This window comes from Schistocerca nitens, chromosome 1 (assembly GCF_023898315.1).
Source record: "Schistocerca nitens isolate TAMUIC-IGC-003100 chromosome 1, iqSchNite1.1, whole genome shotgun sequence".
Classification (NCBI taxonomy): Eukaryota; Metazoa; Arthropoda; class Insecta; order Orthoptera; family Acrididae; genus Schistocerca; species Schistocerca nitens.
The window spans coordinates 771,252,486-771,279,145 of record NC_064614.1 but is presented as its reverse complement, the minus strand read 5'-3'; the positions used below and the strand labels follow the sequence as shown (position 1 = coordinate 771,279,145).

At 39.6% G+C, this 26,660-nt stretch overlaps 1 protein-coding gene across 1 annotated transcript in view; it reads right to left on the bottom strand.

Annotated features, from left to right (window-relative positions):
• LOC126202710 (alpha-amylase 2-like) overlaps positions 1-26,660 on the bottom strand; it is a 170,207-nt gene that overhangs the window by 21,445 nt on the left and 122,102 nt on the right. Inside the window, exons 6-9 of the mRNA XM_049936891.1 lie at positions 21,243-21,391; positions 14,599-14,721; positions 10,504-10,628; positions 1,929-2,145 (exon numbers count right to left, since the gene is read on the bottom strand). Coding sequence (XP_049792848.1) covers positions 1,929-2,145; positions 10,504-10,628; positions 14,599-14,721; positions 21,243-21,391 — 614 coding nt within the window. The remainder of the gene's footprint in view (positions 1-1,928; positions 2,146-10,503; positions 10,629-14,598; positions 14,722-21,242; positions 21,392-26,660) is intronic.

Below are 26,660 nucleotides of genomic sequence, written 5' to 3'. Positions count from 1 at the left end.
AAACAGCAGCATATTCGCATTTGGAGAAAAACCAAGCAACAACTGCTTGATATGCGCATACGTCCCAAAAAAGACTCAGAAAAAGAACGTTCTAATGTTATCCACCGTGCACAGCGACGATGCTATAGACGCTGACAGTGGCGAAACATACAAACCTGAAGTCATTACATTTTACAATCTCACAAAAGGAGTTGTAGATGTTGACCGTTTGAAATCAGAATATTCTGTTTCAAGAATAAGCAACCGCTAGCCTCTTACACTGTTTTTCAGCTTGTTGAACATCGGAGCAATAAATCCTTAAATATTATATAAGGTAAACACAAACGACTTTATTCAACAGAGAAGATTCATCGCAGAATTGAGTATGATGCTTACAAAAGCCCACATAATCAAATGCCTGTCGATTCTGAGGATATCAGTTCGCTTGAAGGAAAAAATAAAAGGTGTTGTACACATTTGCAAACTACCGACAGCTAAAGAAGAAAATGAATCGAGAGAAAAAAACAAGATGTCACTACTGCCTTAAAAGAAAAACAGATTCCCACAGCACCTCTGCCATCATTGTTTCAGCCCTATCTGTAAATAACATACAGCATCGAGTGTTCTTATTTGCCAGAAGTGTATGTCACAAGAAGCCATATCTGAATCTGACGGGTAAAAAGGAGTGTGGTTAACCTTAATTCATCACTTGCTACAAATATTACGAACTGCTGTTCACACAGGTCTTGAAATTGTAATCAAAAAAGTTTGTGAAATCTTTGCATGCTGTAATATTTTTAAGTTTAGCAAATTACATGTTCCATACCATGTTTATACTAATTTATAATGCTTTGGTAATAATAAAAAATGATTTATTGTATAAACGTGTCTTTGTCTGGCATAAAGAGATAAGAAAGATGCACGATCTCATTGTTAGAAAAAATCTAACACGGGAGTTATCGCGTGAAACACTATATGCGAGCGACCGCGGGTTTAGTTTGGCCTACAGGAACCCAACGAGGATACACAATTCCATGAATATCGAAAATCATCATCGTTTTGATTCTTGATTTTCTCGTTTGAGCTTTTGTCGCTGTCGGTGAAGTCGGTCCCTTCCAGTGCATGGATTGGCGCTTAGTTTCGGATCATGAACGAAAAATCAAGCTTCGTAACATATTACCATACTTTCCAAGAAATTAGGATCATTTTCAGTGGTATTCAAAGTGTCAGTACAAACATTTTCACGAGCTTCTTTTGTTCGGTCGTGGGAATTTTCAGCACCAGTTTCACATATACTTCTCTCATATTAAATAGGCTGTGTAAAATTTGCCTTATGCGTGTTTGTCAGTTCCTACATTTTCAACAATCGATCGAATACTCAACCAATGGTTATATCGAATCAGATTACCCACTTTTTCGATATTTTCATCCGTTTTGGATGTTGAAGGGCGTGAGTCGTCATCGTCAACGTCTCCTCGGCCGTCTTGGAAACGCTTCAGTTAATCAGAAATTCGCGTAGGGGATAAACAGTTTTCAGCAAACACTTCTTTTGGTAAAAGATAAGTTTGAGTAGCAGTTTTTCCAAGTTTCATGTGAAACTTCATGACAATTCGTTGATCTATTACTACACCTGACGTATTTCTGGAGAAGCAAAGTAACAGATCTTATACAAATGAAGGCCGTGGCCACACTGATTTGTCTATAGACAACAAAGCTGCCGCATTCGACTGAGAGGGCTTCACGCTTCACCTCTATTGTTCTTGTTTGGCGTATGCTTACTTACTCTGTGACATCAACGGTCCCGTTATTTTATAGCCACACCTCGTACACCAAGGACAGTTTCCACAAGAACGCGAGGGTTCTCGCTCTTGACGTAGTGATGGAACATGGCAATGACTGAGTGAGTGAGTGAACAACAAAGCCACAGGGCAGACGCACTAAGAACTTACCCAGGACGGCGCGGCGGAACTGTGCCATGCCCCGGATGGCGGGCCAGCGATGCTCGCACACCCAGCCGCCGGTGCACTGGCCCAGTGTGTCCCACGCCACGGTCCGTATCTCACCTGACGGGTCCGAAGGCGGGCCATCGTCTGAATCTGTGAAGTTGTAGCTGGACATCACACGGGGAATGCCATAGGGCCACGCCAGCATAAACCCAACTGCCATCTGCAATGAAACAGTGCGAAATGTAGCACTTATTCATAATCCAAACTGCTTTCGCCGCTTCCTCTGGAAAGTGTTTTCCTATGAGGGCAACAAGAGACTGAGACGTAATGTCACAGCTAAATATGACATATGAGCGACTGTAATTATTACAGGATGATAACGCATTTGTTGACTTGAGTAACAGCTACGTTAATGGCTATTTTTCCGAATATAGGTTGAGACATACATTTAACAAACCACTGGAATATCACTGACACTGTTAGTGATACACAAAAAGTGCTTCTTCATAAAATTAAAATAGCAAATCAAACTGAAAAAACCCGGCCAAGTAAGAGTACGACTCGCTCTCTGAGGATTCTGTACAAATTTATGTACCGGTGTATACAGAGTGTTACAAAATGAGAGGTTGTACGGGGTGTCTTGAGGAACAAATTGAGGATAGAAACCCGTGTCAAGGAAACATCATCCAACAACATCACACAGCCTCGAGGTTATAGGCAACGGCGCCTACCACTAGGCCCTTTGGCAGCAAACGTGTCTTCCTACGTTGACAGACCATAGACACAATGTCATTTGTTATTCAGTGATCACGAGTGATTGCCACAATTGTCAGTGGAGAAGATGGAGCTGCACTATGTGATTCAAAGTATCCGGACACCTGGCTGAAAATGACTTACGAGTTCATGGCGCCCTCCATCAGTAATGCTGGAATTCAATATGGTGTTGGCCCACCCTTAGCCTTGCCACTCTCGCAGGCATACGTTCAGTCAGATGCTGGAAGGTTTTTTGGAGAATGGCAGCCCATTCTTCATGAAGTGCTGCACTGAGGAGAGGTATCGATATCAGTCGGTGAGGCCTGGCATGAAGTCGGTGTTCCAAAGCATCCGAAAGGTGTACTATAGGATTCAGGTCAGTACTCTGTACAGGCCAGTCCATCATAGGGATATTATTGTCGTGTAACACTCCGCCACAGGCCGTGCATTATGAACAGGTGCTCGATCATGTTGAAAGATGCAATCGCTATCCCCGAATTGCTCTCCAACAGCTAGCAACAAGAAGGTCCTTAAAATATCAATGTAGGCCTGTGCTGTCATAGTGCCACGCAAAACAACAAGGGCTGCAAGCCCCCTCCATGAAAAACACGTCAACATCATAACACCGCCACCTCCAAATTTTACTGTTGGCACTACACACGCTAGCAGATGATATTCACCGCGCATTCGCCATACCCACATGCTGCCATCGGATCGCCTCATTGTGTACCATGATTTGTCACTCTACACAAGGCTTTTCCACTGTTCAGTCGTCCACTATTTATGCTCCTTACACCAAGCGAGGTATCGTTTTGCATTTACTGGCGTGATGTGTGGCTTATGAGCAGCTGCTTGACCATGAAATCCCAGTTTTCTCACTTCTCGCCTGTCATAGTACTTGCAGTGGATCCTGATGCAGTTTGAAATTCCTGTGTGATGGTCTGGATAGATGTCTGCCTAGTACACATTACGACCCTTTCAAGTGTCGGCAGTCTCTGTCAGTTAACGTATGAGGTCGACCTGTACACTTTTGTGCTGTACGTGACCCTTCACGTTTCCATTTCACTATCACATCGAAAACAGTGGACCAAGGGACTTTTAGTGGTGTGGAAATCTCGTGTGCTGACGTATGACACAAGTGACAGTCATCAACCACGTTCCAAGTCCGTGAGTTCTGCGGAGCGCCCCATTCTGCTCTCTCACGATGTCTAATGACTATTGAGGTCGCTGATATGGAGTACCTGGCAGTAAGTGGCAGCAAAATGCACTTAATATGAAAAACGTATGTTTTTGGAGGTGTCCGGATACTTTTGACCACACAGTGTAGCTGCTGCGTATGCAGGTCTCGCCTCCTATGAATGTGATGCTCTGTTACCTTGGTGGATGACGGTTTCGGACATGATTTTCATCTGCAGTTTATTTTTCTCTTGTATAAAGAAAAACACTAGAGATTTTAGAGGCTTCCTGGAGAAGAATAAACTGCAGATGGAAACCTGTGTCCGAAACTGTCATACATGGAGGCAACAGAGCTCAAGTCACCCTCCACAGCCCTGAAGTTTCTTGATATCATTCTGTAACACAATATAGATAGTCTGTCCATAGGATTTAATGTGTGAGTTTGTGAGTATTAAAACATGTGACATTTGATATAAATTTCGATTTGATATCTCTACCCAGTTCTGAGACCAAGGGCTCTTGACAGACAGACAGACAGATGGACAAAAAGTAATCCTATAAGGTTTCTGTTTCAGTAACTGGTGTACAGAACCCCAAAAATACATTAACCTCAAACATTTCCATCTATGAATTCAGTGTCAAACGACCATTTGTTTTGCTTCACCTCCATGAGCTTTTGATTGAAGCATTTTTGAAGAATCTCCTTTACATTATATCAATGTATCAATGTACTGGCCAATGACTTCTACACACATCACATGACTGGCTATACAATTTTTCCCCACGCCTTCCTCTGTATTTTTACTTTAGCTAAATGTCATTCAGGCTACTGTTGACAAACTGTACCTTGCAGCATCAGGTGTATCTGAAGATGATCTGCTTGGCAGATCAAGACCAATAATTGTGAATTAAAGAAATATTGATCCAGGCAGTGTTCATTCAGTTGTAGGTGACTGAGTTGAGTGCATGGTGTGGAATGTCATGTTTGTGCTTAATGCTTTGTGTATGTGTGTGTGTGTGTGTGTGTGTGTGTGTGTGTGAGAGAGAGAGAGAGAGAGAGAGAGAACATAATGTCGACATGTAGCGCCAAAGGTTGTTGGACACCCTAACATCCATGGCCAATGGAGTGTTAGAACCCTCATCTATGAGACAATGCAAAGACAATCGTGCAAGATCTGGAACTCAAAACTTTTTGGGCACCACCTCTCATCGTCTTAGCAACCAGGAGCTGAACACGAAAATTTGTTCCAGGAATTGATCCAGACAGGACTATTTCATTTCCAAACTGCTTGCGAGAGACTGCAGCTGCCTCCCTCTGTTTAAAATAAAGAGCATAAATACACAAATTAGTAGGGTATGGCCAATAGGAGGAATGAATGGATGGCATTCCATTTGTTAAAAAATGGCTTATCCTTGGAGTGCTAAAATTTAATCAGCAAATTGAAATAACTTTAAACTGCCAGAACAGCTGAAGCCAGTGTCTTATTAAGCATATCATGTAGTCGTTCATGGTGTGTCTTCATTGGTGCCACCACACTAACATGTGAGATGAATCCACGAGATGAGTCCTTGAGATGAGCTTATCTCATCATTACTTACCCTTGCTGCTCACTCCATCCTTTCCACTCTATTTATACTGTTGATAAAGTACAACTTTGACTGACTAGCTGCAGAAGAGCAGTATGCTATTTATTTGTGATATATAACTGAAGGTTTCCTAGAGGGCACATGTAGACTTTAAGAATTACAGTACAAGTATTCTGTAGTAACAACACATAAGCACATGCTTTTAGGTTCTGATCTATACACAAACCGCTTATTTCAATAATTTTGAATTGCGGTGGGGGGAGGAAATGTACAGTTTCTGCCCCTCAAATTCACTTAGAGATATACATACTCTACAGGCAAAGGCAGCAATACAAATTTTGCTACATCAGCATATGCGCATTTCATATTTTGATTGACAGCAATTATTTCTTCCAGCTGAATCAAACCTTTGAATCCTTTAAGCTGCAGAATGACTTGTGTCTAATCCATGGCTATATTATGAAGATATGAGTGACAGTGTTCACTGCTATGACTGCATCATGTCTATCCACATAGTGAGTAATAGAATACCACATAAAGAAATGGCTTTTCTTAAAGGAAGTTTGTATAACTGGAAAAAAGCTACAGAAAAGTTATGGCTGAATCGCCGTGACACTACATTGACCAGCAATACAAAATGAAATAGTTGGAAATTATCACTCATACTTTCCAGTGAGGCATTGTGTAGCAAACAAAAATTTCTCTGTTTTATGGAATTACGTAAGAATCAATGATGAGCATGGCTGTCCATGAGCAGGTAACTCTTTGTGTACATTGTGTCAACCTGAGAGCCTTGAAGTAGAGCTTTTTCTGGTTTATAGAGCTCACCAAACTCCAGGTCACAAATGCTGGAAATTACCATCAAACAGCTCCTTCAAAGACTCACATTAGGAACTGAGTTTCTGTGGACCCATTGTTTTGTTGGCATAGGTACTTAAAGATCAGTCAAAGAGCTTTTACATCCACTGCACTAATCATTGTTTGGAACTTGTACCACTGGAAGTTTCAAGAAATTATGATTCGCTGTGTAATGTCTTAGGGAAAACATTTCAAATATAATTCTCAAATCCACAAAAAGGAAAAATGTGTACGCAGATCTCCTATCCTCTGGTGTTGACAAGATTAAATTAGATAAAATTAGATGTAATTTTAACTCCAATAGATTGACAGTGAGGAGATCATCCAGGATGTAGAACATGTCAGAAAAACAAGAATACACACTGAAAATTTACAGAGAATCACAAATGTGATAATGTATCATTCATAGATACCAAGTCAAATGGTTTGCAAGGATGTATAAAAACCAGAAACACTTCTAATATATTTTGATTTAAAATGTATTAAATAAGTTATCACAAAACATGTAAATGTTCAAGATGAACCTGAACCCAAAAATTCAACAGCTGTACCAATATGTCTGACCTGATGAACTGTAAGCAGAAAATCTTTGAAACATTTCGGGGAAAACTATGGTCACGTCCAGGAAACAGTGACCAGAATATTAAACACACAAAGTTAAATTAGATACGAATGATGATTTGTCCTCTGGGTCTATGTGTAGCATCTCAAAAATGTTGAAACTATTTTTATATGACATTCTCTATTGTAGTATTTGCTTTGTACACAGAATTGGCCAGATCTCTAATGCAGCTGGAATGAAATGTTTTGTAGACATTCTACAAGCAGCTTTTGTGAAGCTTAGGACTGCAGAATCATTTGATATGCTATTAGAGAATTCTAAAGATTATACCAAGAACCTAAATATGAATGAACCAAATATCTCACAGCCAAGAAAAATACCAATGAGACTGAGGTGCATAGAAGCATCATCTGCTCCTGAAGATTTGTTTCATAAATGTAGACGTAAAAAAAAAAAGCGTGCTTGGAATTCTTGAGCTCTTTCCGAATGAGACTGATTGAAGCTTCAATTGTGGAGATCTAAAGCAACTGTTGCATCTTGAAGAAATACTTGCTAATACCCCCCCCCCTCCCCTCCTTCCAAACAGATCTTCCTTTCTTCCTTCTACACAACATTTAGAAGTGTTGCTTGGAGTACACACAGCACACTTGAAAGTGAATAGGCTTCTGCACAGTTTAAAATCTACAAACCATTATGACAGGTGTACAACCACGTACTGTACCCTCTATTCAAAGGCATCTTGTTGTTGAACATGGTAAGGTTGTACAGCTGTTTCATAGAGTTATTAACCGGTTACTCATATTATGATAGTTCCTCTGAGAGGTCATTCAGCACCTTGCAATGAATTAAAACTTGCCTTAGATCAACATTGAGATATTAGACACACACTTATTTACCTAGTCCTACATCTTCATCAAGATGAACAGCGAAAATTAATCTGATGAATGTCATCAAAGACTCTCAAACAATGAAAAATCCTGGATGGAGTGTAACAATATTATGAAAAGGAAAGTTGCCACTCACCATATAGTGGAGATGCTGAGTTGCAGATAGGCATAACAAAAAGACTGTCACAATATAAGCTTTTGACCAACAAGGCCTTTGCTGAAAATAGACAACACACACACACACACACACACACACACACACACACAGGAAAATGCAACTCACACACATATGACTGCAGCCTCTGGCAGCTAAAGCCACACTGCAAGCAACAGCAGTATTGCACGATGTGAGTGGCCACTGGGTGGTGGTAAGGAGTAGGCTGAGGTGGGGAAGGGGAGCGATAGCAGGGTAGGGATGGGGGACAGTGAAGGGCTGATGGGGAGTGTGCAAGGGAGCGGTGGAGAGAGGGCAGGGCAGCTAGGTGCTATTGGGAGGTTATATGGTGGGCAGGGGAGAGGCGGAAGGAAAGAAGTAAAAAGACTGAGTGCATTGGTGGAAGGAGGTCTGTGTAGTGCTGGAATGGAAACTGGGAAGGGGATGGGTGTGTGAGAAAAATGACTAACAAAGGTTGAGGCCAGGAGGGTTACAGGAATGTGGGATATATGTGATCTGAGGCTTTCCCGGCGAATGTGCTGTATCCAAGGTTCTCGGGTATCATTGAACTTCGACGATCAGATCTGGCTGGACACCCGAGAACCTTGGATACAATGTGGGATACGAGGGCTATCCACAAAGTACATTACGTTTTGGAATTAAAAATAAATAAAGTATTGGAATTTTTTTTATTATATACACATGAAAGCCACACTTAAATACTACTTTTCTACATAGTTGCCATTTAAATTAAGGCACTTATCGTAGCGATGGATGAGCTTGGAAATTCCTTCGTTGTAAAATTCGGCCGCCTGCGCCTTCAACCACGTAGTTACCTCTTCTTGAAGCTGTGCGTCATCATCAAAACGCTGCATAGCCAACCACTTCTTCATTGCTGGGAATAAGTGGAAGTCACTCGGTGCCAGGTCGGGACTGTACGGCGGATGAGGAAACAACTCCCACTTAAAAGATTCGAGAACTTCACGAGTGGCATTTGCCGTGTGGGCCCAGGCGTTGTCGTGAATCAGCAAGATCTTTGAGCCCAACATTCCCCTGCACTTGTTTTGTATTGCTCTTCTGAGGTTGTGCAGAGTTTGACAATACCTTTGAGAGTTTATTGTAGTGCCTCTTTCCAGGAAATCCACAAGTCCCAAAAGACAGTCATTACGTGGTTGAAGGCGTAGGCGGCCGAATTTTACAACGAAGGAATTTCCGAGCTCGTCCATCACTATGATAAGTGCCTTAATTTAAATGGCAACTATGTAGAAAAGTAATATTTAAGTGTGGCTTTCATCTGTATATAATTAAAAAAAATTCCAATACTTTATTTATTTTTAATTCCAAAACGTAATGTACTTTGTGGATAGCCCTCGTATATTGTAGGGAGAGTTCCCACCTGTGCAATTCAGAAAAGCTGGTGTTTGTGGGAAGGATCCACATGGCACAGGGTGTTAAGCAGTCACTGAAATGATGGGTGTCATGTTGGGCAGTGTGCTCAGCAACAGGATGATCCACTTGTTTCTTGGCCATTGTTTGCTGATGGCCATTCATGTGGACAGACAGCATGTTGGTTGTCGCGCTCACATAGAATGCAGCGCACTTGTTGCAGTGAAGCTTGTAGATTACATGACTTGTTTCACATGTAGCCTTGAAAGAATCTGTTTGCCAAACAGTTGAAAGGAAAAATACGTTTGGAAGTTGTATGTAAAATTTTTTGAGTCTAAAAAGAAACAAAATGAATTTCTTCTTCTTTTTCAAAGAAATTTCAGGTTTATTTGTCCCATTAAGAAATGATGCACAGTATTTCTAAAATAGTGGTAATAATAATAATAATAGAATTTTTATCAATGAGCAGCTGATATTGTGGTTTGCAGTAAATCTGAACTAAATAAACAACTGATCTCAGGGAAAAGTAGAACTAATGTCTTTACAGCTATGTGCTGTCTTTTTCGAAACTAAAGTAATGAAATTATTTCCAAGGAGCAGGACCTACAATGTTGGGTTCATATTTACAAGTTTTAATATTATGAACTGTTTGTCTTTGTAGAACAACGTAGCACTGACTGTCTAAACCATCTTCCCTAAATTTTGAACATATTTTACATATTTGCTTTCCCATTTTGCTGGCAGATTTATCTCTAATTCATATTAGTTGAAATCAGTGAATAGGTCTCTTCGCCACTCTCCTGTCCTCTCTCCTTGAAAAATTCAGTACATAGATTTGCTTGGTAACCCCCCCCCCCCCCCCCCCGCCACACACACACACACAAATCTGTGAAATCAGTGGATATGTTTGCTTGTCCCCCCCGTCCCCCCCCCCCCTAAGATAATAGTTTGTACCGGCAACCCACGGCAGACACTTAACAAATGGCTATAATGACCATGTGGTGCACATATGCATCGCAGTTCTAAATATATAAACTCAGGGACAGCTTATTACAGAACTTGTACAGATATGTGGGACATATATTTACGGTGTTGAAACATTATGCTTAATAAAAATGGCAATTTTTCATCATTTACACAGCTTATGAGATGAAGGAAGAGGAACATAAAACTCAATAACATACTGTATCTATTCTAATAAAGAAAAGTTCTGACTGTGTATAGTTGTCGTGTCTTGTGAGTGAGGATGGTAGTGCCCCCTCCGCCATGGCCACGCTGGTTGTCATGGTTGTCAATAAACACAATAGCATCCTCACTGTCCAGTAATGACCATTTTGGACCTGAAGAAAGATGGTGACACTTTTAGTAGCAATTGCACTGGAAATATTTTAAAACTGCAAAAGCAATACTTTTTTATTTGTGGTAGCCTATTTTAGAAGTTACATTATTAATCACAATGATCACATGTAAATGGTAATTGTTTGTCAGATTCGAACAGGATGAAAAAATACATCTTAATTAGACTAACTTTATATTACTGTAGGCAGAATATTATCTGTGCTTTCTTGAATGACGTTTTTTGAAGTGACTGTCATTCAGGTCTTCCTTTTTAGTTACTATTTGAATGACAAATGTCAGTAAGGTTTGCACCACTTCATTGTATGTTGTATAACATTCTCTGTTTCCTAACTTGTTGCATATGAACTCTAGTTAAAAGCTGTTAAGTTATCATGACCATCTCTTTAATTGTGTGCTAATATATTTTTTAAAACAATCTTCAGGATTTCATTGTGACAAGAATTCTAATAGCTGTGGGTATGTGGCTAGAAACAAACAGCAACTGATGTCCATGTCTGGTCATTCAGTTCTTACATATTCCAAATATGATGTCTGTGAAACCCAAATAAGCAACAGCTCTCACTCTATACAAGTTCATTAAATGTTGCATCCATGTTATCGACCAAAATTCATCATTAAGGCCCTTAAAAGCAGGTCCTGCTTGAAGGTGCAAAGACCAGTGGTAAAAAAAATCATATTGGGTAATAATATTCACATACTTCGCAGCATTATAGGTTTCATGTATAGCACTTACAGGACTCACAAGGAAATGGTCCATTACGACAGGTTGAAAACTACCCTGATATTTTTCACACGGATAGACTACACTGAAAGAAATGCACTGTCTAAATTTTTAACTGCTAAGGCCTACTGCAAGTATTATAAAAAAGTTAAAGTTACTCATTTTTGCCACATGAAGAATTGCCTGTAGCAGCAGTTTGTAGAGCCCATTCTGCCTAGTGAAGAATTGGCAAATAAGCAGACGCAGACAAGACAAGAGGATGTAGCAGCACACAGGGCAGAGTTCAAAAGTTCAAAAACGTGCATTTTTAGCACTCTGATCATCCCAAAAATGTTTTGCATTATTAATTTTTTGTATAACTTACAGCTCATAACAACAGCTAAACCGTTTCAGATGTAATTGTTACACAAGTGACTAACAGAGGAAAGAAAATCAAGACAGTGTATGATGTTACATTACAGGTGACATCCATCAACTGGGTCTTTAATTTGTTCACATTAAATATTTTATAACAATTCCTGTAGCACAGTTCGTATGATAATTTTTAAATAATGTATATTTTGCTAACAATGAAATAGTTACCCGTTTATTCCCTGTAGACGTTATAAAAATATGAAGTGTTACTGAATGACAAAAACAAACATTTTCCTTACACCTGGTAAAAGAAAAATTAATGCGTTTGGACACGTAACAGTAATTACTAACTTTATCTAGACAGAGCTGGAATGGAGTACCCATCTCTGTGGTTGAGGTTGCTAATATATGCTTGTGCAGTGGCACTTGACCTGAGGTTAAGCCAGTACAAATCCTGGTAGTGAATAAAATTTTCACTGCCAGTGTTTGATAGGCAAGGGGGAGAGCATGTTGATGTAAAGTCTGTGCCAACATCCTTGTTTAAATACCAAACCTCTCCACAGTGTCTCATGAAGTGAGGACATGTGAGACTATTGATGGTTCTATTTGTGAGGAATAGGCTATGTGATGACACTGGGTTTCACTCTTCCCCTTCTCTCACCATCATACAACACAAACATTACACTACATTCCACATACACAATACATACATGTAGTGTTACAAATATTGTAATGGAGCATGTTGCAAGCCAATAAATGAAAAGAGCTTGAATGAAGTAAGAACTGGTTTTGGCCATTGTTCTGCATATTGGGCTGTGCACTGGGTATACTTGTTCAAACTTGTAAAATGTGATGATGCAGATTGACAATGCAGAAATGACTGGAGTTTAATAATACTGTTCTGCTGATAAGCCTGAAATGACATAGAGCTATAGGAAATTATATTGTCTGACAGTTATCTGAAAAACACTTTACACTATTGAAAATCTTGTTATCGAGAGGCTGAATCACACTGTTAGTTCCACAATGAATCTGAATTATATTAACAGGCTTCTCATCATCATCCTAAAGTTGTTGTTATATCCAGTCCAAGAGTCCAACAAAAGCAATGAAATATTCTCAGCAAAAGGTAAGCAGATGTTTCAGACATAACACTGAAAATTATTCTCTCGCATTTTTCCAGATTTTGCTATATCATGTACAAGATTTCTGCTAGTAAACAGTCCCTTTTTTAAACTTTTGGTCCTAATTTGCCCTGATGTTCCTGAAGAGAGCAATAAAGTTGCAGAAATGTACTTATCACTGGGATTGTTGTATAGTAATGTGTCATAGAATTCATCGGCTGCACAAGCAACTCTGTCTTTTTTTTACTCAAAATGATAAATATGGATTGCATGATACCTGACTGGCTTTATACACAGCTTGGGGGAGATAAAAACAAACCTCATCTTCATGTCAGATATGAACGTTCCTATAGTATTACCTATTACTGACATCTCTTCACATTTACTTGAGATTAATTTTTTAATTTTGCAACTTCCTTTTCCGTAAAATTTTCTGAATCTATTTAATGAGGTCAAAGAAGCCAGGAAATCCCATAATGTTCATCCCACTTGCAGTTCAGAACACCCAGTCTTGTAGATCTCCCTCAACAATTGTGCGTTGATTTTCACAAACAGTTCTAAATGTTTTAAATACTTTTTCTTTCATACTTTTGTGAGTTTCATTTGTTCATATTTCATGTAAATCTTTCTTCCAATTGTACAATTCATGTTCAGATCTTACAAAATGAAACTGACTTTTGACACTCCTCAAGTTTATGCCTTTTCTCCCTCATTTGTTTAGCAAAAAATTTAGAGCCTTGCCTTAGTCACTGAAAGCTACTACTGCACATGTTTTCTTGGACTTTGAAAGTTCTCCATTTTTATTTGGACTTTTAAGTAGCTCAACAATCATCATTTGAACCATAATTCATGGAGTTGTCCATGTTATTTCCTGTTCCTTCCAGCGTTTCCACAATTTCTAATGAAATGTTGACCTCATTGGAATGAATATCCAAGAAAACTGATAAATAGTGCATATGTAGGTCTACAGGAGAAGTAGGTGATCTCGAATGTATATCACATGCTTCATATTTTACCTTTACAACCTCAGTTAGGTTCCACATTGCTGTGAAACTTTGGAACCTGCACAGGACAGATGCTATTAACAAGCATATGTGAAGAAATCACAGAGAATGATAATTCAGTTTTATCTATGGTATATTGTTAAAACTTAGTGATATCACAATGGCAACTGCTAATCATTATAGATATTAAGTGAGTTGCAAATTGAGCTGAATAGCAAGTGTGAACAGTTGTATCAGAGACACAATCAACAGAAACTGAAATTCATTTTACTAATTACGATCATGTTGCACCATGTTATTCGCTTACTGATATGCCGTCAATTAAGGATATATGCATGCCATGTTGCACAAGTGCTGTCCGCTGCTGCTACGGCAGGGATGTACAATTCTTCAGCTGCATCAAGAGCTAAGAATTTGGCAAATTTCTACATTTTTTAGAAAATACTTGCAGTGTATCTTAGCAGCTAGAATTTTCACATTGCATTATGCTACCATGATATCATTATTGGAATAGTATTTACACAAGTGTTTTTGTGAGAAAGCTTTGAAGTGCCAAAGAATACAATTATTAGAGCCTGTACAGGATTTACAGAACTGTTCCTGTCTGAAGGCTGAAAGTAATTACAACCAGGTGTGTATTAATGAAAACTTCCATATGTCCACTCTTTGTTGGAGTTAAGGGAATTATATTTACTTAACAGTTATCCGACGCAATCATGTTTTTTGTTAATTCTTATTTGTTTCTTACCAAATGTCTTGTACCACTTCAGTGCATTCTGTCTTCTAAATGTTTTGCTTATTTCTTCTCCGTACTTGAACTCTGTCACTCTTCCAAGGCTGATGTACTCTGTTTTCTTTACAGATTCCCTGCCTACAAATCATTTAACCAAATTAAAAATTTCACAGCAACTTATCTTTTAGATGTGGTCATAGTATAGAAAGAGATTCTATTAGTACGTAGTTACTTTTATTGATGGCAGGTGTCATGCAAATACATGGAATTGGACACAGTGATCATAAGCAAGCTACTGTAATTATGTTAGAACATTTTATATCTGTTATTGTTATTAAATCCAAGTTAATATGGTAAATGAAAAGTAGGAGTGACAGTAAATTATATTTGGGAGAAAGGTGAGGAGTAAGTAGGTTTTTTGATTGTTATTGTGAATGTATGAAACATGTATAAACTGACACAATGCACTTGTTGGAAGCTTTATAAAATTGACGTACCACTAAATCACAAGTGCACACAACAATCAAAGCATACAGGCATCTGGAATACTCACAGAGATCTTATAGAACAAGGAAAGGATAAAAGTTTCTGTAATGATACTGTAAATAAGGCATTGGAGCCTAGATCTTTTGTCAGAATGTTCATATGACTTTTGTCTAATAAAAATGGAACAGTCTTTGGTTTCAGTCTCAACAGCTTTAAAGAACTATGGTGTGCTAAGTCAATCACATTTTTTAAACTGTTTTCCGTTTTTTATTGGTCTATGACATATGCTGTTTTTCATTTCACCTAACTATCATTGGAAATACATTTCATGACCTTCCTGCTAAAGAACTGTTTATTAGCTTTTTCTGTCAATAAACAATGAGAGTTAAAATTTCTCATCCACTCCCCATGAGGGCAGTTGAAAAACTTGTATTAATGAAAAAAGTGATAAAATTGTAGTAGAGAGGAACAACAAAAGTTCAAGAAATTTTAACATTCCCATTTCTTGGGGGAAAGTGAGAAATAAACATAAAAATTTCATCCATAGAGAATATAGTTATCAGAATCGAGAGCAGTGCACAATCTGTGCTCATAAACAGAACTGAGAGTAGTAGTAAGACTTGTATCATTTCTTAGACCTTTTGTGATAAGACTAAACATAACAACAATATAACTAAGATACAGACTTCATTTTGAAAATATATATAATTGTATCTTAATCTGAGAAGCAAACTGAGTAAGGACAGAAAAAAATGTTGAGTGATATCGAAGGAAGAAAATGTCACTGATAAAGGCACCTCATGCAGTGTAGTGAGGAATAGCTGCAGTGGTAGCAGTAGTAGTAGTAGCTTTACTCATCTGTAGATCTCTCTTTACAAGGATATAGGACATGTTAAAGTATTTACAAGTTTAGACTAATTTAAAATAAGCTAATTCGTATACACATACATTTACAGACTTCTTGTTAGAGACAATCATTAGATTTATTCCTGGTATACAATACTTTTTTTACAAATAACTTATTAAATAATGTAATGCCACACTGTTCACTTATATCTCACTATCACTCACTGCACACACTATACACACATTATTTCATAGCACTTCACTCACTACACACACACACACACACACACACACACACACACACACTGGTGATCTCTGGACTGGAACTTCCTATTTGCTATCCTGAAAAACTGAGTCAGCATCCCTCTATAATGAGTGAGATATTGAGCTCAGAAAGAGGAAGAGGTGTTTGTATTGTGCTATGCATAGCTTGGGGGTAAGTTTTTCTAGAAAAGGAAAAAAAAGATGGAAAAAACATAGTGTGAAAGTGTTATATGGAATGTTGGATGTTTCATAATCATTATTATTATTCATTTGTATAACATCTTTTTTGCCAAACTCCTACTCTGTTTTGTCTAAGTACTCCTTCAATTTAAAAAATGTATTGCATAACAGGTACATTTTAGCTCCATTTTTAAATAAGTATATTTTTGCAGTTTCTTTAATCTCTTTTGCTAATTTATTGTACAGTTTTATTTGTTGGTAGAAAATGCTGTTTTGAGTTTTATGTCTATTTTTTCTTGGTAAATGTAAGCTGAGTCTAGCTCTTTTTCCACAGTCATGGACAGAGCTGGACTGGTAAATGTATTCACATACAGCAGTTAAAATCCCCAGTGTTTTCAACAGATCTTTACAATGAGCTTGACTACTATTTTCGGTTATTATTCTTATGGCTTTTCTCTGGAATTTGAAAATTGTGTTCATATTTTGTGCATTTGTTCCCCAAAAAAGACTGCCATAGATAGGCACTGAGTGCACATATGAATGGGATGTAGCTAAAAGACACTGTGACAACTGAATAAACATTTTATGTACAAGGAGACTCCAGTAGTGAGCAAATGTATTTCACAAAACACCTACGAGGCATGCAGAATGGCCTGACTAAAGTTAAGAGTCTGCTGGTAAACAGATGCTAGTATGTTCTCATACTTGCTATCATAGAATCATGTCAAATCATGCTGCATTGACTAGAGCATAAATAAATTTCAACCAAAACCAAAATCTGTGGCATATTGGTAAAGCTAACTTCATGAGAGAAACACTATGTTAGTTATCCTCTTTAGCATGTTTTATGTACCTGAAAAGTAGTTTGTATTTACAGTGAGCTATAAACAATACATTTAAAATTTATGAGTAGTTTCATAATGGTGTACCTACCTTTGTGAGCATATGCAAAACCTCTTGATGCATTATGACAGCTGTCTGAATAATAACTCTAATTATTTACAATATTATATCTAAAAAGAAAGATGATGAGACTTACCAAACAAAAGCGCTGGCAGGACGATAGACACACAAACAAACACAAATATACACACAAAATTCAAGCTTTCGCAACAAACTGTTGCCTCATCAGGAAAGAGGGGAAGGAGAGGGAAAGACGAAAGGATGTGGGTTTTAAGGGAGAGGATAAGGAGTCATTCCAATCCCGGGAGCGGAAAGACTTACCTTAGGGGGAAAAAAGGACAGGTATACACTCGCACACACACACATATCCATCCACACATACAGACACAAGCAGACATATTTAAAGACAAAGAGTTTGGGCAGAGATGTCAGTCGAGGTGGAAGAGTAGAGGCAAAGAAGTTGTTGAAAGACAGGTGAGGTATGAGTGGTGGCAACTTGAAATTAGCGGAGATTGAGGCCTGGCGGATAACGAGAAGAGAGGATATACTGAAGGGCAAGTTCCCATCTCCGGAGTTCGGATAGGTTGGTGTTGGTGGGAAGTATCCAGATAACCCGGACGGTGTAACACTGTGCCAAGATGTGCTGGCTGTGCACCAAGGCATGTTTAGCCACAGGGTGATCCTCATTACCAACAAACACTGTCTGCCTGTGTCCATTCATGCGAATGGACAGTTTGTTGCTGGTCATTCCCACATAGAATGCATCACAGTGTAGGCAGGTCAGTTGGTAAATCACGTGGGTGCTTTCACACGTGGCTCTGCCTTTGATCGTGTACACCTTCCGGGTTACAGGACTGGAGTAGGTGGTGGTGGGAGGGTGCATGGGACAGGTTTTGCACCGGGGGCGGTTACAAGGATAGGAGCCAGAGGGTAGGGAAGGTGGTTTGGGGATTTCATAGGGATGAACTAACAGGTTACGAAGGTTAGGTGGACGGCGGAAAGACACTCTTGGCGGAGTGGGGAGGATTTCATGAAGGATGGATCTCATTTCAGGGCAGGATTTGAGGAAGTCGTATCCCTGCTGGAGAGCCACATTCAGAGTCTGGTCCAGTCCCGGAAAGTATCCTGTCACAAGTGGGGCACTTTTGTGGTTCTTCTGTGGGGGATGCTGGGTTTGAGGGGATGAGGAAGTGGCTCTGGTTATTTGCTTCTGTACCAGGCCGGGAGGGTAGTTGCGGGATGCGAAAGCTGTCGTCAGGTTGTTGGTGTAATGTTTCAGGGATTCCGGACTGGAGCAGATTCGTTTGCCACGAAGACCTAGGCTGTAGGGAAGGGACCGTTTGATGTGGAATGGGTGGCAGCTGTCATAATGGAGGTACTGTTGCTTGTTGGTGGGTTTGATGTGGACGGACGTGTGAAGTTGGCCACTGGACAGGTGGAGGTCAACGTTGACCTCCACCTGTCCAGTGGCCAACTTCACACGTCCGTCCACATCAAACCCACCAACAAGCAACAGTACCTCCATTATGACAGCTGCCACCCATTCCACATCAAACGGTCCCTTCCCTACAGCCTAGGTCTTCGTGGCAAACGAATCTGCTCCAGTCCGGAATCCCTGAAACATTACACCAACAACCTGACGACAGCTTTCGCATCCCGCAACTACCCTCCCGGCCTGGTACAGAAGCAAATAACCAGAGCCACTTCCTCATCCCCTCAAACCCAGCATCCCCCACAGAAGAACCACAAAAGTGCCCCACTTGTGACAGGATACTTTCCGGGACTGGACCAGACTCTGAATGTGGCTCTCCAGCAGGGATACGACTTCCTCAAATCCTGCCCTGAAATGAGATCCATCCTTCATGAAATCCTCCCCACTCCGCCAAGAGTGTCTTTCCGCCGTCCACCTAACCTTCGTAACCTGTTAGTTCATCCCTATGAAATCCCCAAACCACCTTCCCTACCCTCTGGCTCCTATCCTTGTAACCGCCCCCGGTGCAAAACCTGTCCCATGCACCCTCCCACCACCACCTACTCCAGTCCTGTAACCCGGAAGGTGTACACGATCAAAGGCAGAGCCACGTGTGAAAGCACCCACGTGATTTACCAACTGACCTGCCTACACTGTGATGCATTCTATGTGGGAATGACCAGCAACAAACTGTCCATTCGCATGAATGGACACAGGCAGACAGTGTTTGTTGGTAATGAGGATCACCCTGTGGCTAAACATGCCTTGGTGCACAGCCAGCACATCTTGGCACAGTGTTACACCGTCCGGGTTATCTGGATACTTCCCACCAACACCAACCTATCCGAACTCCGGAGATGGGAACTTGCCCTTCAGTATATCCTCTCTTCTCGTTATCCGCCAGGCCTCAATCTCCGCTAATTTCAAGTTGCCACCACTCATACCTCACCTGTCTTTCAACAACTTCTTTGCCTCTACTCTTCCACCTCGACTGACATCTCTGCCCAAACTCTTTGTCTTTAAATATGTCTGCTTGTGTCTGTATGTGTGGATGGATATGTGTGTGTGTGCGAGTGTATACCTGTCCTTTTTTCCCCCTAAGGTAAGTCTTTCCGCTCCCGGGATTGGAATGACTCCTTATCCTCTCCCTTAAAACCCACATCCTTTCGTCTTTCCCTCTCCTTCCCCTCTTTCCTGATGAGGCAACAGTTTGTTGCGAAAGCTTGAATTTTGTGTGTATATTTGTGTTTGTTTGTGTGTCTATCGTCCTGCCAGCGCTTTTGTTTGGTAAGTCTCATCATCTTTCTTTTTAGATATATTTTTCCACGTGGAATGTTTCCCTCTGTTATATTTACAATATTAGTATAGCATAAGTTCTACACTGAATTTAAATACAAAATTTTATTAAATCTTTTCTTAAAACTAAACAATGGAAAATCCAGGATGGAATGTAACACTGTAGCAACTGAGTTACATTCCCTGCCAGAGTTTTGACTACCTTTTGTCATACCACGAAATGAGAAATGTCCTATCCACTATCCTTCCCACCCCTTCCACAGTAGTATTCCACTGCCCATCAACCCTACACAATATCCTCGTTCATCCCTACATAACCCCTGCTCCCATCCCCTTGCCTCATGGCTCATATCCCTGTAATAGACCTAGATGCTAGACCTGTCCCATACATCCTCCCACCATCACCTACTAAAGTCCAGTCACAAGCATCCTCCATCCCACAAAAGACAGGACTATCTGTGAAATCAGTCATGTGATCTACAAGCTAATCTGCAATGACTGTGATGCACTCTACATGGGAATGACAACCAACAAGCTGTCTGTCTGCATGTATGGCCACAGAAAAACTGTGGCCAAGAAACAACTGGACCCCCTACTGCTGAGCACACCACCCAAAATGACATTCTTCATTTCAATGACTGCTTCATAGCCTGTGCTATCTGTATCCTTCCCACCAACAACAGCTTTTCTGAGTTGCACAGGTGGGAACTATCCCCGCAACATATCCTACTTTCACGTAACCTTCCTGGCCTCAGCCTTCATTTGTCGTAGCCTTAACCCACCTAGCCCCTTCTCTGTTCCCATCCAGCACCACACAGCTCTCTGTTCCACCAATGCACACCGCCTTTTACTTCTCTCCTTTTCTGCTACTCCACCTCTCTGCCCCTCCCTCTGTCTAGCCTGCCGACTGTACCTAACTGCCCTACCCTCTCTCCACCTCAACCCTACACACTCTCTCAGCAGCACTTTACTGTCCCCCACTCCTACCCTGCCATCCCTCCCCCTCCCCACCCCAGCCTCCACCTTATCCCCACCCAGTTTCCTCTCCCCACTATATTGTGGGTAGCAACTATCCTTTTCATAATATTGCTACTTTTCTTAAAACCAGGTAGCCTTTACCTTCTGAATATTCTTCTGTGCTTTAAATGATCTACATTTATTCCATCTTTCTCTTCTTTATCAGTACCACTGGTTTAGTCAGAGCATTACATACCATGGTACAATGGTGCACTGAGATCAATAACCTCCTGATATATGAATGGCTTCTGTCCTTCAGGAAATCCATGTTCTGTATTCAGGTTCTTCAGTTTGTCAAGTATCAATGCCAAGTCTGTTGGCCAAATATGTTTTGCAGCATCAATTCTAGAGTGGCAAAAATAGTGATAAATACATCAGGAAATGAAACATCATGTTCAGTGTCATCATCAGTGAGATCCACCTGGAATGTGGAATGAGTCAAAAACATACATTATCACAGAAATGCTGCTATGCTGAACTATTTCCACAGCTTACACTGCAAAGAATGATGGCTTTATACAGGTGTAATTGTATTTCCAAACATGCTCCCAGTAGTATGCTGGACACTTTAAAACCTGTAAATAAGTATCTTACATTACTAGTAGAAAAGCAACCAGTACTGAATTTCTGAGCTTGTTTATTGCTATATATGTATATTGAATGAGTATGTGTGAGATTAAAAATCCAAAAAGTAGAAGCTCAGTCCTTACTTGACTAGGAGTTTTCCTCTAATTGCTTCATTCTCTTCTGTCCATGCTTTGTTTGATTGGAAAATGTGAAGTTGTTTCATGGATTCCTTCTCAAACTGTAAGTCACCCCGCAACTGGATGAGTCAAGAATTTGTTTCTAAATAAGCCCTCCAGAACTGGTCAACACCAGTCAATGGTATTCCACTTCATGGTACCAAATACACAAAAGAACTGCATGGTCATACCTCTGACCCTGCATGAAAAGATCTTGGCATTTCTTTCCACACCCACTAATGTAAGACCAGGATTCAGTTTCCAGGCAGAAATATAGTATACTGGCCATAAATTGACATCAATATTGAAAACTTTGCCAGGGTGTGCCTAAAGTGTGCAACACATCGTGTGGCATTCCCACAGCTTTTACACTCTAGTCAGGGCCAGTTTGAGAACATTTTTCTATACAAGTGACTTATCATGTGGCACTCCTCTCTGCCCCCCTCCTCCCTTCCACCTCTTTCCTTCACAGACATTCACTCATTTTAATTTCTGCTACTAACTGTCATATACTTCACTCAGCTCAGTGCCACAAGCAGCAGCTTGTGTTGCTTGTGGTTAAAACCAGCTCCGATTATGGCCAGATCCTGGTGATATTGAAAGGGACTGCACCCTGACTTTGCAGGACCATTTCTCGATCATAGGTTATTACACTTGATCATCCTCTCTTGGATGCCCCAAAAATCACTAAAATCAACCCTGAAGACCATGACCCAGCCAGATCTGAAGGACAGCTATAGTCATATCCATGAATGAAGATGGTTCACAAATTTTGAGGCATGGATGGCGATTGCATTTTTGGCGATTCCAAGTTACAGTTGAGGTATGCACATGCGCATGCTTTCCGTTTGAAGAAAGCATGTATCATGCAAATTATGTCTCTCTCTTTGTTATGTAGAATTTATCACTTACCACCACCATCAGCGATGACAACTCACAACAAATGGAATAGAAATTCACTAAACAACTTTCTATGATACTGTTCAATGCTCACATTAGCTATGACATTTACAGCAAAGTGCTCTGAAGACTTCTGAATGCTCATTAGCTATTGGAGAATGTGTGACACAGATTTGTAGAACAAGCCTAAACTCGTATGTTCTCATTCGTGACTCCAACTATAGCAGTGCACTGGAACACTTTCACTACTGCCATACTTCTTCCCTCTTCTTGAGGAACTCAAAAAATTCTGTGTTCCTCGTTGTGATGTATGTTATATGTATACTCATTACTGGGAGAGGGTGGGTTGATATTGTTTATTGGTGAAACCTTGAAGATGAAGCTGCCACTGATGGTGAATGTTATCTAGCCACTGCTGGGATCATCATGTATCATTCAGCTAGAATGCATGAGAGGTATCGTGTTCAGAGATCCCCTCACCAGCACAGCAGGACTAAGGGGAAATGCTATAAACAGTAGATCTCACATTTCCATACACAGTTTTAACAGTAACATACGATACACAGGGCAATGATGAAAAGCCATTTTCATGAAATAGCTAATTTTTTTTTAGTGTTTATTGTGTTGAATGAATATGATAACAAAAAGGCATATCATCCATTTCTTACATTTCCTACCCAATATAAAAATATTTTTATCAATTTTAATTATTTATACTTCAATTAAAAGTTCCAGACAGAGAGTTTGTGTTTGATACAGAAAGCTGTTCGTTAATGTTTTATCTCCAACATCTTTGGAGATAAAACAGCAGCAGTGAAATTGCCATTTTCTCTATCAAGCTGTGAAGTTGAAATTTAGTTGAAATTTGTTGCATTGTTTAGTACATATAGTGGCAAGCTCTGTGCCTCTTTGTCTCTTTGCGCAAGAGCCTCATAAATCTGGAAAAATTTCTATTTTTGTAATACTTCTAAGTATTAAGCTGGGATTAATAAAGCAGCCTGTGAAAGCCTAACACAAAGTTGGAGAACGTTTCAGGTTACTCTGTGTGCATTTCCTTAGTACTGGATGTGAAATCAAAAGAACATGAATTTGTTGGATCTGATGTTTGAAAATGATGGTTGATTTCAACTTTGAATCAAAAATTACAGTGATTGAGAGGAAGACTTTGATATAATAAAGGAGGTTGCCACTAAGTTATCAAACAACAAGAATTACCTACAGTGTGTTTCTGTTATGGCCTATATGTTGGAAAAGTTAAAGAAGTTAGACTCCTCAATGGGCCTCAAGATTCGCATTTTGAACAAATACCTTCAACTTTTTCCCTAAAGTGTGGATGATATTGGCAAAGAACACAGTGAACATTTTTCACCGAGACATCAAAGTGCTGGAAAGACAGTATAAGGGCTGCTGAAATAACTTATGTTGAGAAACTGCTGTTGGTCACTACACAACGACATGCAGCAGCTGTTTATTGGAGAAATGACAATATCAGATGCTCTAACCCTTTTGTGGTTGAAAGGTCATATATGTCTCATTAACTTTGACTATTGACTTGAGTGTCAAGATATATATTACCCACCTCTGGATGGTTATCCTGTCTAGAGATGACTGTGGCAAATGTGAGAAAAATTTGGGACAGAGATGTCTAATATCAGAGAATTCTGTGACTACTCAAGTTGACTAGCAGGCACATAAGGCTGCTGCAACCTCACTGTATCAAGATCTGTATCAATTTTCAACATTTCTCACTTTCCAAAGATGTTTGAAGTAGGTAACTCTTCTTCTTCTTAAGTTATTAATCATTTTAGTACAAATACACAGGCAAGCGTACTCAAAACTGTGTTACTTTGTATGTGAAATGAAATTAGTAGGACACATGTGTCCAAGCACACTTTATTTATAAAATTATTTGTAGATTTGAAATGTAAGTGGATCCTCTTCTATTCCTCTTTATTAATTTGGACTGAAAATAATACAGTTATAGCTTACTGTTAATGAGCTGTCATTATTCTCCAGATATTAAAAGACAATCAGATACTGGATCATCTTTTCTCATAGATGCTCTTGAAGACAGAGAAGTTGAAGCTGATAATCTAGAACAGACAATACTTTCACAACGAAATCATCTGGAAGTTATATACCACATGTCTGATCAGAAAATCCAACACTAGATGGCAGTTCAGATGTTCACAAATAACACTGATAGCAGACTTAAATTGTTGATGAAGAGAACTCTGATGAAAGGGCTGAACATAACTCATCTGTTATAAACACTAAAGAGGTAGGAGGCTGAAATGAAAGTGATTATGAATTTGATTGGGGCGATGATACAACATGCTTTGAAGACACTTTGATGCTCTGTAAGTACCTAAAAAGCCTAAGGTAGATTTCACTAATCAGACAATGAATGTGTTTATTTTGAAAATCTTTTTCAGAAACATTGTGGAGCATAAATGTTTGCAAACAAATTTATATGCTGCTCATAAGATTTGTGTCAGATGGAAAGAAGAACCATTCCTGAACTGAAGGTGTTCACAAGCCTGCTCATGGTAACTGGTATCCTTTGTCTATCAGCAGCTGACAGTTACTGGACCTCAGACTGAATGCTGAAGATGTGTTTAATATCAGATATCATGACACTGTCAAAATACAAGAAAATCATACAGAACCAGCATTGCAATGACAATAGTATTATTCTTGATACAAAAACTAATAAAATGTGTGACAAACTTTATTGTAGCACTGAACAAAATCTGTTTGATAGCATATGGGCCATCTTGCAGTTGACAAATCAATGGTGGCATTCAAGCAATGCACATCTCTCAAACAATATATGCTCATGAAGCCTATAAAAAAGGGCTATAAAATCTGGCATCTCACAATTCCAATAATGTTTTATTTCAAATGTTAAAATGTACACCACTATATTCAGCACCTTAATATAAGATTTCAAGAATTACCAGGTGTGTGAGTTATTAGTGCTGAAGCTGTGGCAACCTCTTTTTGACACAGTGAGATTCATTGTTTCTTTTTTTTACAACTTGCAAGATGATGAAAGGGCTGAGAAACAATGGCCTTTATAGCTTTGGAACTTTAAAAGGAAACAGGAGAGGATCATCGGAATATTACCACACAAAAAATTGTTATCAGATATGGAGAGTTTCATATCTCTTTATGGTATGTTGTAGTTGCTATGAAATGGCAGGACAACAAAACACTTTGTCTGCTTTCTACTTACAATCCAAAATATGTCAAATGTATTGCCAGAAAAATGACAGATGACTCTAAGACAACTGTGTCCTGTCCAGAAATAGTATGCCATTATAAAGACGTGTTTGATCAGCTATGGGAAAGATACATGAGAGGCAGACAATATGTAAAATCGTTGAACACACTACTTCGTTTTGTTGTTGATTTGGCTGTTATTAACTCACATGTATTGTATCAGGATGGAAAATGACAGATCAGTTGACCTTTTGTCTCAAATTAGGAAGACAACTGATTGATGGGTATCACTCAGAAAAATTGAGGGGTTCAAATTTGCAAGCTTTTAGAGCCAGTGGCTCTTTCTTTTGGCAGAAGGGTTAAACAGGAAGGAATAGATGTAAAGGAAAAGGACAAGTGAGGTTTAGGCCATGGGGAGAGGTCAGAAAGGTCATCCAGAACCCCAGGTCAGGGGAGACTTACCAGATGGCTCTTTCCTTCTTATCCTGTCCAGTAAGTCTCCCCTGGCCTGAGATTTCGGGTGACTTTTCTGAACTCTCCCCATGTCCTAAATGTGCTGTTGTACACCTTCAGTACCTCAGTATGTTGCACCAGGACTCAGTTCACATTGCACCACTGTGCTCTAGTCTTCCACAGTGATAGTTGTCGCCTCACACCTTAGCTAGCTCTAAGGGAACATTAGTCATTGCATATAGTTGTGATATGGACATGGACAAGATTCAAGAATTAGTACAGTACTTCAGACT